The sequence below is a fragment of the Trichomycterus rosablanca genome, chromosome 3, assembly GCF_030014385.1.
Source record: "Trichomycterus rosablanca isolate fTriRos1 chromosome 3, fTriRos1.hap1, whole genome shotgun sequence".
Classification (NCBI taxonomy): Eukaryota; Metazoa; Chordata; class Actinopteri; order Siluriformes; family Trichomycteridae; genus Trichomycterus; species Trichomycterus rosablanca.
This window is the reverse complement of record NC_085990.1, coordinates 5293937-5309651: the sequence shown is the minus strand read 5'-3', so window position 1 is coordinate 5309651 and position 15715 is coordinate 5293937. Positions and strand designations below refer to the sequence as shown.

The following is a 15715-nucleotide window of genomic DNA, read 5'->3' as shown; positions in this document are numbered from 1 at the left end:
TATTCCCTACACACTATTCCGTGTCTTAAATGCCTAAGCTACATGATTTAAGCGCTAACACACTACCGCGCATTAAACAATGTCATAGTTGCACAAATAAATCCAAACATAGCGTTTAGCTTAATGTATTATATAACTGAAGTCTAAATGTAGTGCACTACATAGTACATGTGGTTTGGATTTAAGCGCGACCGCAAGTGCTGTAAGAGAAGCTGAACGGAAGCTACCGACTGTATATATGAGAAGCCATGTGAGAGTTAACGTGGAAGTGTTCAGATCTACAGACACCGTATAGAAATACACACAGTAACGTTTTGAGGTGCGTAATAACTCGTAATTATATTCAAGAAGGGGTAGATATGGCGTGAGTAACTATGCTTCGGATCCTTTGAGCATAGCCGATCAGTTCTATGTTGGTAGGATGAGGTCACAGTCTTCCTAAGTGCAGTGCTTTCAAGTATAGATCAGATCAGCACTTTAATGCATGCACATTTACTCATATATATATATATATATATATACATATATACATATGCATACAGATGATCTTTTGACTAGATGGGCACAAATCCCCACAGACACACTTTAAAGTCGTGTGAGAAAGAAGCCTCAGAATAGTGGTTGTTATAACTATAAAATCACACACTCTATTAGCACTTTAATGCATGGACATTTACTCAGGTATTAATAAGCAGTTTACTGGGTGAGATGTAGGACACATTGTGTAAATACCAGGTGTTGTAGGTTGCATGTATGTTTGAATAGATAAAGGGACCAAAATTTCAGCTCTATACAGGAGCTCTGTGATTATTATGATACTGGGCCATATAAATGCCCATTCTTTTGATTGAATGGGCACAAATTCCCACAGATATACTTTAAAGTCTTGTGAGAAAGAAGCCTCAGAATAGTGGCTGTTGTTATAACTATAAAATCACACACTCTATTAGAACTTTAATGCATAGACATTTACTCAGGTATTAATAAGCAGTTTACTGGGTGAGATGTAGGACATGCTGGGTAAATACTGTGTGTGGTAGGTGGCATGTTTGTGCAAATAGATAAAGGGTCCAGAATTTCTGCTACATACAGGAGTTCTGTGATTATTATATATTGGCCATACAAATGTTGTTTGTATGTTTGTATGTTGTTATAACTATGTTGTTGTATGTTGTTATAACTATAAAATCACACACTCTATTAGCACTTTAATGCTAATAAAAGCACATTTACTCAGGTATTAATAAGCAGTTTATCGGGTGAGATGAATAGATAGTGTATGAATAGATAAAGGGACCAAAATTTCTGCTACATACAGGAGTTCTGTGATTATTATGATACTGGGCCATACAAATGATCTTTTGACTAGATAAGCACAAATCCCCACAGACACACTTTAAAGTCATGTGAGAAAGAAGTTTCAGAATAGTGGCTGTTGTTATAACTTGTTAAAAATCACACACTCTATTAGCACTTTAATGCATGGACATGGGTGAGATGTAGGACATGCTGTGTAAATACCAGGTGTTGTAGGTGGCATGTATGTTTAAATAGATAAGGCGTCCAGAATTTCAGTTCTATACAGGAGCTCTGTTATTATTATGATACTGGGCCATATAAATGCCCATTCTTTTGATTGAATGGGCACAAATTCCCACAGATATACTTTAAAGTCATGTGAGAAAGAAGCCTCAGAATAGTGTCTGTTGTTATAACTTTAAACAATCACACAATCTATTAGCACTTTAATGCATGGTATTAATAAGCAGTTTACCGGGTGAGATGAATAGATAAAGGGACCAACATTTCTGTTACATACAGGAGTTCTGTGATTATTATAATACTGGGCCATACAAATGATCTTTTGACTAGATGGGCACAAATCCCCACAGACATACTTTAAAGTCATTTATGTAGCGAATATCAAGGCTGCTAAAATAGTAAAAAAGAAAATATGTTTTGCTTAATATAAGGCTATTTATTTAAAAATAATGAAAATATATAAAACAATACAAAAAGGTTCAAGAGTTCATGAGAGGCTTTATTGTCATTTCAGTTATATACAAGTACATATTAAAATGAAACAACGTTCCTCCAGGACCAGGGTGCAACACAGAACACAAGTGCAAGACAATACAATATACACAGTGCAGATAAACAACAGTACAATAAATACAAAGACCTTCATCTCTTGATGCATGCTCAATAATGCAGGTACACAAATCCACAAAGTTGAAAAATGCCCAAACACTGCTCCAGTGGATCGAAGGGCGGAGAAAGACAACCACTGTCAAATCGCAAACCAGTGGGGATTCCGTATGTGGTGGGCGTAGCAGAACAATTGAGACGGATATTCTCCAATCACCGTGTTTCAGTTGCTTTCAAACCCCAAAACACGCTACGCCAAAAATGAGTTCACCCTAAGGACCCTCGACACAAACAGAGTAATGTAGTGTATGCTGTTAGGTGCCGGGAGGATTGCAGGGAACTGTACATCGGGGAAACTAAACAGCCATTGGCGAAACGGATGGCCCAACATAGAAGATCGACCTCCTTTGGCCAGGTTTATACTCACCTGCAAGCCAGCAGCCACTCATTTAATGATGAAGATGTACAGATCTTTGACAAGGAGGAACGCTGGTTTGAACGGGGAGTCAAAGAGGCCATCTATGTGAAGAGGGAACGACCATCCCTGAACCAGGGAGGGGGTCTGAGAGTACATCTTTCACCGTCTTACAACGCCGTAATAGGAGCTATACCCCAATCATGTGTGAAAGGCACACATGACCATTGTAATTAATGGTCATTGTGATTTGCATATGGACCTGATCACTGGTTTCATTGTTATGCAGTGGGTGGTGATCAGTCGTTAAGCACATCGTCTGCATATGTGGTTGGGGTTATTCACCACCAGCTCAGACTGAAGAAGTCACTTGGATGGGTGACGAAACGTATCGCTACAACAAACTTGTGTCCAGATGAACTGATTCATCTTTGTGGACAAAGACCTACAATAAATACAACAATACAATAATACACAGTCTCACACAGTCTTATAAATCATAACATCAAACGACTTTGTCTGCTTACAACAGTACCAATAAGTATTCTAATCTTAATATACTATAAAGTACATAGTCTTTGCTGTATCTGCGTCCATTGCTCATGCAAAGACTGATTTCATTAGCTGAGCAGGAGACTTGAAGAACGACCTTTTCAATCTTTCTTGATCCCTCCTTGTTAGATTCTGGTGGCAAGTTCAGTACAGTATTTCAGACAAACTGCTTGAATGTGTAGGTGTTTTATCCAGGGTGCACTCAGAGATGTGTTTCATTTTTAGATGACAGCGCAGGAGGTGCGGCTGTGTTCTCTCCTCCTCAGAGAACACTTTGGTGAAGTGGTGGAGAAGGTTGGCGTTCACCTGCTGCGTAGTGGAGCTCTCAATTTGCGAGTCCTGGCTCATGAAACCAGCCTTTCCCTTGACCTGGTAATCTCAGCATCCATACACACTGCAGCGTTTATTCATTTATTGATTTATACATTTTCTTTTTTTTTTTTTGTATTTTGTTTATACATTTTCTCCCCCTTTTTCACACGACTTGTAGCGCGTCCATTTGCCCGATTGCGTAATGCTTCCTCTCCACTAATGCCGATCCCCGCACTGATTTGAGGAGAACGACGCTAACCCACGCCCCCTCCGACACGTGGGCAGCAGCCGTATGCATCTTTTCACCTGCACTAGGCGAGTGCTAATGCGGATCAGCCCTGTGTACGGAGAGACACACCCTGATCAACGCATTCCTTCCTCGCCCCTGTGCAGGTGCCATCAATCAGCCAGCAGAGGTTGTACTTGCATCAGTTACGAGGAGACTTTATCCGGCTTACTACTACCCCACCCCTATATGAACAACAGGCCAATCATTGTTCATGTGGCCACTCAGCCCAGCCGGATGGCAGGGTTCTCTGATTTTCATTAAGCAAACCATTTTTCACAAAGGAACTGTAGTGTGCAGGTGATTTTTAAACTGAGAAAAGTTGAGCTACTCAGCTTACATAAAGTACTTTCAGGATATGTCTCCTCTTCTTACATGATAAATACCACTGCAGTGGGCAGTCGTGGTCCCTATTAAAGTATAGTCTGTGAAGCCTCCCACTGAAAGCACTTTGCTGTCTGACCAGTAGATCTTGCAGCGGTTGTGAGCTGTTGTCCATTATGCTGGGCAGTTTGTGCAATATCCTTCGCTAAACAACCAGCTCTATTGTGAACTTTCTTGATAGGTGAAGAAAAGTCTGTGTGTGCTGCTGCAGCATGGCATGTGTGCGTATGGACCGGGTCGTCGGGGTCCTGGCGGCCCTACCGAGTATAGGACTAAGTGTGAGCGAATCCTCTACATGCTCCGCTACCCACGCTACATCTACACCGCCAAGAGTCTGTACGGGGACACAGGAGAGCTGGTGATAGAGGAGCTGCTGCAGAGGGGTCAGATGACAATGAGCAGTGTAGTGAGGACCGTCGCAGACCGGCTCACTCAGAACATGGAGGGTAAGGGATCTGTGCATTAATGCATTATAAAGTGTGATGTAGCAGGTTGATCCGTACAAAGCAGGGGACTGTACATATACAGATCAGCCATAACATTAAAACCACCTCCTTGTTTCTATACTTACTGTTCATTTTATCAGCTCCACTTACCATATAGAAGCACTTTGTAGTTCTACAATTACTGACTGTAGTCCATCTGTTTCTCTGCATGCTTTGTTAGCCCCCTTTTCACTGTCCACTCTATTAGACACTCCTACCTAGTTGGTCCACCTTGTAGATGTAAAGTCAGAGATGATCGCTCATCTATTGCTGCATCCTCTTTTTGGTTGGTGGAGTATTCTCAGTCCAGCAGTGACAGTGAGGTGTTTAAAAACTCCATCAGCGCTGCTGTGTCTGATCCACTCATACCAGCACAACACACACTAACACACCACCACCATGTCAGTGTCACTGCAGTGCTGAGAATCATCCACCACCTAAATAATACCTGCTCCTGTGGTGGTCCTGGGAGAGTCCTGACCATTGAAGAACAGCATGAAAGAGGCTGTGTCACAAAGCATGCAGAGAAACAGATGGACTACAGTCAGTAATTGTAGATCTACAAAGTGCTTCTATATGGTAAGTGGAGCTGATAAAATGATCAATGAGTGTAGAAACAAGGAGGTGGTTTTAATGTTATGCCTGATCGGTGTATAGTGTATATAGGGTAGTCAAGGATTAATTGACAAAGAAGTCGTTCAGTTAATGCTGTCGATTAAAAATGTACCTCAGTGCAGGGGGCGGCACGGTGGCTAAGTGGGTAGCACTGTCGCCTCACAGCAAGAAGGTCCTGGGTTCGATCCCCAGGTGGGGCGGTCCGGGTCCTTACTGTGTGGAGTTTGCATGTTCTCCCCGTGTCCAGGTGGGTTTCCTTGGGTGGTCCGGTTTCCTCTCACAGTCCAAAGACGTGCAAGTGAGGTGAACTGGAGACACTAAATTGTTCATGACTGAGTTCGATATAACCTTGTGAACTGATGAATCTTGTGTAATGAGTAACTACCGTTCCTGTCATGAATGTAACCAAAGTGTGTAAACATGACGTTAAAATCCTATTAATTTGGTCACCTTATATATTTGTAAATGTCCCCTTTTTTGTTAGCTACAGTTTTGTTCTATCAGGGTTATTACCAAGCTCCTGGGTTCTGTTATAATTCTTTTAGGGCACGTCCAGCCCTGTTACACTCTATCAGTCGACTAATGATAGTTGGTTAAAGGTTAAAAAAAATTGTATATATTTTTTTTTATCTCTGCTCTATAACTGCCCACAGATGGCCAGAGTATGGACTACAGTGAGGTGACAAATGCGTTCTCCAGTTTGGTGGAGACACATTTCGTGCAGCGCTGCCCCCCTGTGGATAGTTCAGGAGAGACAACCAGTTCTGACTCTTCTTCCACAACCACACAGACTTCTCAACCAGAGAGCAATTCAGACTGTTATAAAATACCCCAGGTTCACCTAACCGGTTAGTGTCAGCTATTGGTATTCACACACATACACACCCACACATTGATGTCATGCATTTCTGACTTATATAACGTTAACACGGCTAATAATGTCTCTGTGCTTTCACTCAGGTCGAGGTAAACGCAGGCGATCAAGTGAGGATGGAGAGACAGATAACAGAAGTGCAAAAAAAGCCAAACTGGAAAAATCTGAGGTGAGAATTTTTACAGTTCACATTCAGTTTGTATAAATATACTTCCTACCCACACCAGTGTTTCTGTGTCATACCACCCATGTCACTTTCTTGCTCTCTATTCTCCAGGTCTTTGGTGATGAGGGGATCTGTTGGCAGGTGAATTTTGAACGGTTTCACTTGCACTTCCGACATCAGGCCATCATCGGTGCTGTGGCTTCAAAACTGGACCAGGTACAGTTCACCCAGTCATGTGCTTACAGTGATTTGTCATGCGTTATTGCTTTGCGTTATAGGAGGGCCCACCAGTGCTTAGATCTTGAGTTCACAAGTTTAAATGAGACACAACCCAGACTGGAACTGATGAACTGCAACAGAGTAAAATTGTTGCTTAGATTGTTATGCCTGACAAGCTAATTCTGACAAAACTGAAACAACATGGTAAGGACTTTTTAATACCTCTGTGAAGTCGGTGTTTCATATAATTAGGAAGTGAGAGTGTTTGTTTAAGCTGCCTTTGTACTGCTCAAACATTTTACAGTTGTGCAGATTGACAAATTAAAAAAGCTTTTTTTTTTTTCTGCTGAGTATGGCAGCGGTGTTTCTATACTATTTGTACCGGGGCACAGCCATGCCATACCTCTCTGGGTGTGATTCATTGGGCAAAAGACAGGAAACACCCCAGACAGACACCTCGCCAGTCCATCACAGGGCAGACACACACACACACACACACACACAAACACTTAGGGCATTTTGTAGTAGCTCCAATTAGATGTGGAGGAAACCCAAGTGAAAACAGGGGGGACATGCAAATTCTGGCTGCCCGGCTCGGAAATCAATCCCATGACCTTCTTGCTGTGAGACAGGGGCAGCACGGTGGCTCAGTGGGTAGCACTGTCGCCTCACAGCAAGAAGGTCCTGGGTTCGATCCCAGGGTGGTGCGGTCCGGGTCCTTTCTGTGTGGAGTTTGCACATTCATGTTCTCGCCGTGTCTGCGTGGGTTTCCTCCAGGTGCTCCGGTTTCCTCCCACAGTCCAAAGACGTGCAAGTGAGGTGAATTGGAGATACTAAATGGTCCATGACTGTGTTCGATATAAACTTGTGAACTGATGAATCTTGTGTAATGAGTAGGGATGTAACGATGCACCGGAAGAAAGTTAAAAATCGGTGCGCGTGTGCCACGATTTGAATCGGTTATTCATTTAAGATGAATCGATATTCACTTTAAACAGCAGAGGGCGCTATATTTTTTTTGCACAAAAAGGGAAATGTGCAGCATTATTATGCATAGTTTGTACCTACCTCGGAAATAAAATGACATCATTATGTAGATAAATTAAATATAAGCACAAATCCAGTTTTTTATTTTAAATAGAAGTAATAAAAGGAAACTTTGTCATTAACTTGTCTTCAATTTAATTTTGTTTTAAAAAATCGGAAAAAATCATATCGTGAACCCAGTATCGTGAATCGTATCGTATCGTGGGTAGAGTGTATCGTTACATCCCTAGTAATGAGTAACTACCGTTCCTGTCATGAATGTAACTAAAGTGTAAAACATGACGTTAAAATCCTAATAAACAAACAAACATCTTGCTGTGAGACAACAAAACATGTTTTTGGAAAGATGCTGGGCATTATGGGAAATGTAGTGCCTGGAATGGAGGTCATTACATTGAATGATGGCATTCAGAAGTATAATTCTAATAAGTATGTTTTGGCTGTGTGTAAATCATAACCAGCCTTTCTCTTTGAACCGCAGACTAGCAGTGAGATAGTCCGGACCATGTTGCGGATGAGTGAAGTGACAACACCAGCTAATGCTGCCCAAACACAGGCCCTGTCAGCTAATGAGGTAACACACACCCAGTCTGTATTCTATTCATTGAAACACTATTGTAACACTATTCATTGAAATGTGGTTTCTTTATTAAGGCTTTGTTTTAATTGCTGTTTTGTTAAATTGTCTATCAGATTTTCAGAGCTCTCCCTTCCAGTTACAACATTGGCAGACCCATATTAGACCAATATCTCACTCTACTGGTGGATGATCCGGTAATAAAGCACTTATATTTATTAGATTATATGCCAACTGTATTTCAACAAATACATAAACTTAGCAGAATTTTTCATATGTACTTACCTCTCCCTGTTTCTTTACCCCTGTTTCTTCGCCTGCCTCGTCTTTAGATGGAGTTTGTGGCTAAAACTGGTGACAGTGGAGGAGGAATGTACGTTGTCAGTATCCTTAATGATTTGTGCAAAACTGTTGTGGTTGTTTATAGATTGAATGGAAAGGTTGGGTGGCACGTGGCTCGGGGGGTAGCACTGTTGCCTCACAGCAAGAAGGTCCTGGGTTTGATTTCCAGGTGGAGCGGTCCAGGTCCTCTCTGTGTGGAGTTGGCATGTTTTCCCCGTGTCTGCGTGGGTTCCCTTTTTTAAGCTTCGGTTTCCTCCCACAGTCCAAAGACGTGCAAGTGAGGTGAATTGGAGACACTAAATTGTCCATGACGGTGTTTGACGTTAAACTTGTGAACTAATGAATCTTGTGTAACCAATAACTACCGTTTCTGTCATAAATGTAACCAAAGAGTAAAACATGACGTTAAAATCCAAATAAATATATATATGAGTTGAAAGGTACACTTAACTTGTGTTCAGATCTTCACAGAGCCTTGGCTAACTTAGCCAGAGCTACGTTAGAGTCTGTGGTCCAAGAGCGGTAAGTTTCATCATTGGTTTTTGTTTGATTCATGTATGCGATTGTGTTTCGTTATCAACGGTATTTTATTATTGTGTTTTTTTGGTACAAGATTTGGTTCACGATCCGCCAGAATCTTTCGCCTGTTATTGCGTAAGCGCCATTTAGAGCAGAAGCAGGTTGAGGACTTTGCAATGATTCCAGCGAAGGAGGCTAAAGACATGCTGTACACTCTGCTCTCTGAAAACCTGGTCCAGCTACAGGTAATGCCAAGTTCACACTACACGACTTTCAGAGCTGTCAGGTTGCTGTATAGTTCACACTACATGACTGGATCTCTTGTATTCGGGAGTCTTTCAAGTCGTTGTGTATTTCACACTACACGACTGATCAGCGATAGGGGATTACACACTATGCGATCTATCACCATGAGGAATCACAGGCGAGTCTGTCTGGTCTCCTAAACTACGTTTTGTCACGAAAACAAACGTGAGAAGTGACGAGGGGTTTAATGATACCACGTCCAAAAATGCACGTCAACAAGTAGTGAGTGATCAAAGTTTGTGCGCTGATGTGCAGCGTAAAATCAAGGAGGAAAAATAAATGAATCCGAGTAGATTTTGGCAACGCGACCAGCATGAATTGTCTGTTCTGTAGTGAGTTGGAGGTTAATCAATCTTTTTTTGCAATGCAGCATTGGTGTTTTGGTTTGACGTAGACAGTTAGATCACAAAATACTGTAAAGCCTGTGTGTGCCGATGTATTCTGATAGAAACTATACATACAGTTTCCCATCACCCCGTGTCTTGGGTTTTCATTGGCTGTAGTTTGACATAGAACAGGATTTTGACTCGCCAACTGGTTCAGATATTTAACATGCTATGATATTTTTCTTGAGTCGGCGAGCGCTTGGATCGAGTTGTTGAACAGTTCACACATAGCGATCGAGAGCAGAGTTTCGAACCCAGAGTGAACGTCGAGTTACTTCCGAGCCGCCACATCTAGCGGTGACCAGACAGCGAGCCAAAATCAGGACAAAAATTTGTGTGAACTAGGCACACCATCACACCATCATTTTACTTTTTAATCCAGCATATCGATCAGCTTATAATAATAGATTTAATTTGTTTAATAGTGCAATAGTACTTTTTTACTATGAGTGCTGTCATTGGCATATAAAAGTTTTAGATGTTTTTCACTGATCTTGAATCCTTGATCATCTTCCTCTTGCCTTAATAAGATTTCACACAACTTTGAGCCAAAATTTCTTCCTTTCTCTAAACATTTGGTCTTAGGAGCTTTTTTGCCCAATGAATCAGACCCAGAGAGGTATGGCATGGCTGTGCCCCTCTTTTTGTGTGTGCAAAAAGAATACAAGTAGTATAGAAACACCACAGCCATACTCAACCGACAAGGTGAAGCTTTTTTATTTCTCAGTATGCACAACTGTAAAGTGTGTAAGCAGTACAGACACAGCATAAACAAACACTTTTACTTTCTGATTATATGAAACACCAACTTCACAGAGGTTTTAAAAGGTCTTTACCATGTTTTTTCTGTTTTGTCAAAATTAGCTCGTCAGGCATAAACATTTTAGACGACACATTTAATGTGCAGTGACATGAAAGGCATGAGGAAATAAGACCTAAGAACATTCATATGCATTTCATCTGTCCTCATCTGTCTTTTTTGTCATTTCTAGGAAATTCCCAAAACCCCTGACCATGCCCCATCACGCACCTTTTATCTGTACACAGTTAACCAGCTGCCCACAGCAAGACTTCTGCTGCAGAACTGCTATAAGGTGTCACACCTATAGACCCTCACTCTCCCTCTTTATTCTTATTATTAAAGATATCTCACCTGTTATAGAAAAGAATCTGTGTGGAGTAAATGGGTGTGTGTATTGTACACAGGCGGTGGGTAACCTGATAGAAAGAAGACTGTTTGAGACCAAAGAAAACAAGTGAGTTCAAGTCCGCTTTAATTACTTATAGAAGTGCTGGAGGTAGAGGTCACTGGTCAGCTTGGGTGCTGATCAGCAGGAATTACATTTCTGATTCATTTGAACTGATTGACAGGCGTCATTTGGAGAAGTCTCAGCGTATAGAAGCGATCCTGGCGTCTCTGCAGGCCACCGGGGCAGAGCAGGCTCAGCTGGCCGAGGTGGAGGAGATGATCACCGCACCAGAAAGACAGCAGCTTGAGGCTCTGCGCCATCACATTAACAAGTACTGTACCACTGTATAATGATGACTTGTTTTAAAAACATGTTATTATAGTGATTTTGGTTCCCTTTTTGCTACTTAAATGGCCTGAACTGTATTTCTGGAACATAATTGCAGGGATTGACTCCCAAGAGCCGGAAGAACGTTACTGTTCTGTGCACTGATGTTTGCCTGGTTTTAAATCCGCATTTCGATTTATTTCTTCACCGATATTTAGAGATTGAACTCAGCTTTTAGGCAGGTAACCTGCTTTTGTGTATCATATTGCCAGATGTTGAGTGATTTATTGGTTTGAAACTCATCTCTGCCATTCGGCAGGCTGGGCGCCTACATGAACAACAACTGGCTGCTGTTCTAGTGGGTTGCCGGACGGGACCTTATAACTGATGCAATGACGACCTCTGCTGGCTGGTTGATGGTGCCTGCACAGGGACTGGGGATAATGGGATCAGAGTGTGGCTCTCCGTACACAAAGCTGATCCGCATATGAACTCACCTCGTGCAGTTGAAAAGATGCAGTCGGCTACTGCACACGTGTTGGAGGGGGCGTGTGACAGTCTTGGCTCTCCTCAGCCAGGGTGGAAATCAACATCAGTATAGAGGAAGCATAATGCAATCGGGTAATTGGATACGACTGGATTGGGATGAAAATTTAGGGAAATAAAAAATATATATATATTTCCTAGGTGCTCAGGTGGCACAGCGGTCTAAAGCGCTTGTCCACCACTGCTGATAGGTGAGATTAAATGGACTCCTCACTGCTACTGCGATTGTGGCCACTGCTGGCTGATCATGGCACCTTAATCAGAGATTGCTGACTGGACTGTGTGATACTACTCTTTGTGAGACCATAAACTGTAGGCAAATTTGTTTGGAGAGTGCTTAAAGGATCATAAATCTTGTAGTTCAAATGTTATACAGTAGAATATAAGAAGTATATATAGAATATAAGAAGATAATAGAATATAAGTATATTTTACTCTATTTAAATGATTTTGGGTTTAACAATCTCTCTCACTGTTTTTGGTGACAGGTTGGACTCGAGCGAGAATCAGGTGGACGAGACGATATTCCTTCTAGAGTCTTACATTAACTCAGCCACACGATAATACATCAGTGGAAGTTTTAATTATGGTTTACTTTCTTAAATAGTTTGGCTTTGTGACTGTGTGTGTATGTGCAGAAATACAAACGTACATTTTCCCTGCTCTGTTTTTTCAGCACTTGTATTTGTTTCGGGAGTTATTTAAGAAGTCATGGACAGTACAGAATTTCAGCCATGATGGTTTGTAGTGCCTTGGTAGATGTATTTGTTTTACCCGTTGTATTAGTTGTTTTAATTTCTTTGAGTCATTTAGAAATGCAGGGTACTGGAACAGAATATAAATTATATGATAATAAAGTACTTTCTTAAAAACAAGTGCATTATTTTACACAGTGATGATGATAATTAGGCATGTATCTAAGAATATTGGGAGCTCCCTACCCCAAGTTTATTTGCTTGGGTACTTTATCAGGTACAACTATCTGGTACATACATATCTGGTTTATACATATGATCGGTGTATAAACATGTGAAATACAATAATATGTGTACAGTACATAAAAATGATTTCTCTGTACATCCCAGTTTTTTTGAAAGCTGTTCTAAGAGTGCAAGGTCAGCCATTGTCAAGGGCTCAACTGTGGCTGCTTAGCATAGTGGGACTGGAACCCACATCCTTTTGGTTGATAGGCCAGAGCTCTACTGACTAAGCTGCCACTGTAGCTGTTTCATCTAAAGGAATTAGATTTATAAACGTTGGCAGGCTTGCAAAAATGGTTTAATATCGATATCTGACCCAAACATCATAAACCTGAGAAATAAACAGTAAAAGTAAATTACAATTCAGTACGAATCAGTACAGCAATAAATACATTTGATGTAAAATACACCTTATGCTTCTATGCACTTATGATTTGTGCATTTAATTGGACTCAGATTTTTACCCCCTACTGATAATCTATTACCCACACTGAAATCCAAATCCCAGCCTGACACTGGCAGTGCCACCTGATTATAGCTTTATTAAGGTTATTCTTTAAAACATCCTTAAAAAGTTGCTGAAGTTCTTTCAATGATGTCTTGAGGGAACCTGCTTTATTTACATAGTGCACGCGTTCACAACACATTCCGCTTTGCTTTAATCCGACACTGTATAATCCATTCTGTCCCTTAGCAACAGAGAGCAGGAACTAAGAGGTTCGGCTCCCAGATGAGGGGCAGGAGTCACTTTTTTAAGCATACGTGCACTCCTAGATCGTGCACTTTGGGAGGCAAATGGAACCAGTCTTTCAGTGGTGGTGCAGCTCAGTCTTCGTGGTTCTCATCTTTTTCCTCCTCTCTTTGTTTTCTTGTGAAAAAGCCCAGCTAGAGAGAGGACAGACAACAGACCAAACCAGTGATATAACCAGTTAAAGTTACATATTGTTACAGTTTTTGGGTGTCAAAGACAAAATGATAGGAAAAGATCAATCGAGTTAAATGACTTTATACAAGACCTTTTGCATTGTCTTACGTTTTAATTTAAGGAAGTATTTGTCCAGCAGCCAGGCTGAATGGTGTCTCTAGGAATGTTCAAGGTTTGGAAATTCTTTTTTTTCCCCCTTTTTCTCCCACTTTTTAGCGCATCCAATTTCTGCCCATCAATCATCCTCTCACTAATGCTGGTCCCAGCTCCTGATTGGGGAGGACGAGGCTGCTCCACGCCCCCTCCGACATGTGCACAGTAATCAAACATCTTATCACCTACACTTGACGAGCGCAGTGCGGTACAGCGCTGTGTACGGAGAGCCAAACCCTCTACCGCAAATGAAGGCTGGTTATTGAGTCCTAATGGTTTAATCATGTTGTAACCCAACTTTAGGCCCTACAGACTAGCAGTAGGTGTTAAATTCAGCAACATTACGTAGGAGTTGAATAAATGTGACATGGCAGTATTGACAAATACACTATCTTTCCTTCTGTGCTCTATGATTTAACTAATAAAGACTTAATTTAAAGCATTCTAGCTCCAGAGTTATAAATCTTAGTATTTTCGATAGCTGTATCTCTCTCTCACATAAATGTGCGAATGTGACTCAAGGTTTTCGTTGTAAACCAAGGTCATATATAAAATTTACATGTTTAACTTGAACATTATATACCTTCCAAAGGATGAAAATGATGAGTGCAAGCAGGAGCAGGCCTCCAGTGATGCTGCCAATCAGAATCCACAGCGAGATTGGAATAGAACGACCCTTCAGTACCTCCAACACCGTCTACATACACAGCACAATCAATCAAAGTTAAATGAATTGTTCTGTTGCTGGTCTAATAATGTCAATAAGAGTCTATTTGTTTATAAAAACACGTTAACATTTGTAAGACGGCTAATGAGCAGATCCTTCGTTTGGCATGTTTTCATGTGTGTCCCTACACTCTACTATTTGTAGAGAGATTGCATGATGTGAAGACAGTGTTGGCAGTAGGCTTCAATTGTGTTTCAAACTATGTATAACACATACATAGTTCAACAGTCTGTGTTCGTCACTGATTCTCCTCTTCATTATGCTGCATATATTTTATAAAGGAGACAAGTCTATGCTGCATAGAATTGATGTTTAGCTTTCTCTTTGTGTTAAGTGGCAAAGGTTTCCTGAAGCACTCCTGAGCCCATGTAGTTACAGTGTATCACAGAAGTGAGTACACCCCTCACATTTCTGCAAATATTTCATTATATCTTTTCATGGGACAACACTATAGACATGAAACTTGGATATAACTTAGAGTAGTCAGTGTACAGCTTGTATAGCAGTGTAGATTTACTGTCTTCTGAAAATAACTCAACACACAGCCATTAATGTCTAAATAGCTGGCAACATAAGTGAGTACACCCCACAGTGAACATGTCCAAATTGTGCCCAAATGTGTCGTTGTCCCTCCCTGGTGTCATGTGTCAAGGTCCCAGGTGTAAATGGGGAGCAGGGCTGTTAAATTTGGTGTTTTGGGTACAATTCTCTCATACTGGCCACTGGATATTCAACATGGCACCTCATGGCAAAGAACTCTTTGAGGATGTGAGAAATAGAATTGTTGCTCTCCACAAAGATGGCCTGGGCTATAAGAAGATTGCTAACACCCTGAAACTGAGCTACAGCATGGTGGCCAAGGTCATACAGCGGTTTTCCAGGACAGGTTCCACTCGGAACAGGCTTCGCCAGGGTCGACCAAAGAAGTTGAGTCCACGTGTTCGGCGTCATATCCAGAGGTTGGCTTTAAAAAATAGACACATGAGTGCTGCCAGCATTGCTGCAGAGGTTGAAGACGTGGGAGGTCAGCCTGTCAGTGCTCAGACCATACGCCGCACACTGCATCAACTCGGTCTGCATGGTCGTCATCCCAGAAGGAAGCTGACGCACAAGAAAGCCCGCAAACAGTTTGCTGAAGACAAGCAGTCCAAGAACATGGATTACTGGAATGCCCTGTGGTCTGACGAGACCAAGATAAACTTGTTTGGCTCAGATGGTGTCCAGCATGTGTGGC

General features: G+C 41.5%; 2 protein-coding genes across 2 annotated transcripts in view; one reads left to right on the top strand and one right to left on the bottom strand.

The window, feature by feature from the left end:
- Positions 1–228: 228 nt before the first annotated feature.
- On the top strand, positions 229–12571 carry polr3c (polymerase (RNA) III (DNA directed) polypeptide C). Its single transcript, XM_062991734.1, has 15 exons — positions 229–319; positions 3341–3487; positions 4279–4543; positions 5851–6045; positions 6158–6240; positions 6349–6453; positions 7985–8077; positions 8197–8277; positions 8413–8464; positions 8884–8944; positions 9036–9186; positions 10626–10727; positions 10840–10889; positions 11005–11154; positions 12185–12571. The coding sequence occupies exons 2-15, from the start codon at positions 3341–3343 to the stop codon at positions 12258–12260; spliced, it is 1611 nt and encodes a 536-aa protein (XP_062847804.1). The 5' UTR covers positions 229–319; the 3' UTR covers positions 12261–12571.
- Positions 12572–12989: 418 nt separating this feature from the next.
- itga10 (integrin, alpha 10) overlaps positions 12990–15715 on the bottom strand; it is a 45056-nt gene continuing 42330 nt past the window's right edge. The window contains exons 29-30 of the mRNA XM_062992510.1: positions 14338–14451; positions 12990–13561 (exon numbers count right to left, since the gene is read on the bottom strand). Coding sequence (XP_062848580.1) covers positions 13502–13561; positions 14338–14451 — 174 coding nt within the window. The 3' untranslated portion in view covers positions 12990–13501. The remainder of the gene's footprint in view (positions 13562–14337; positions 14452–15715) is intronic.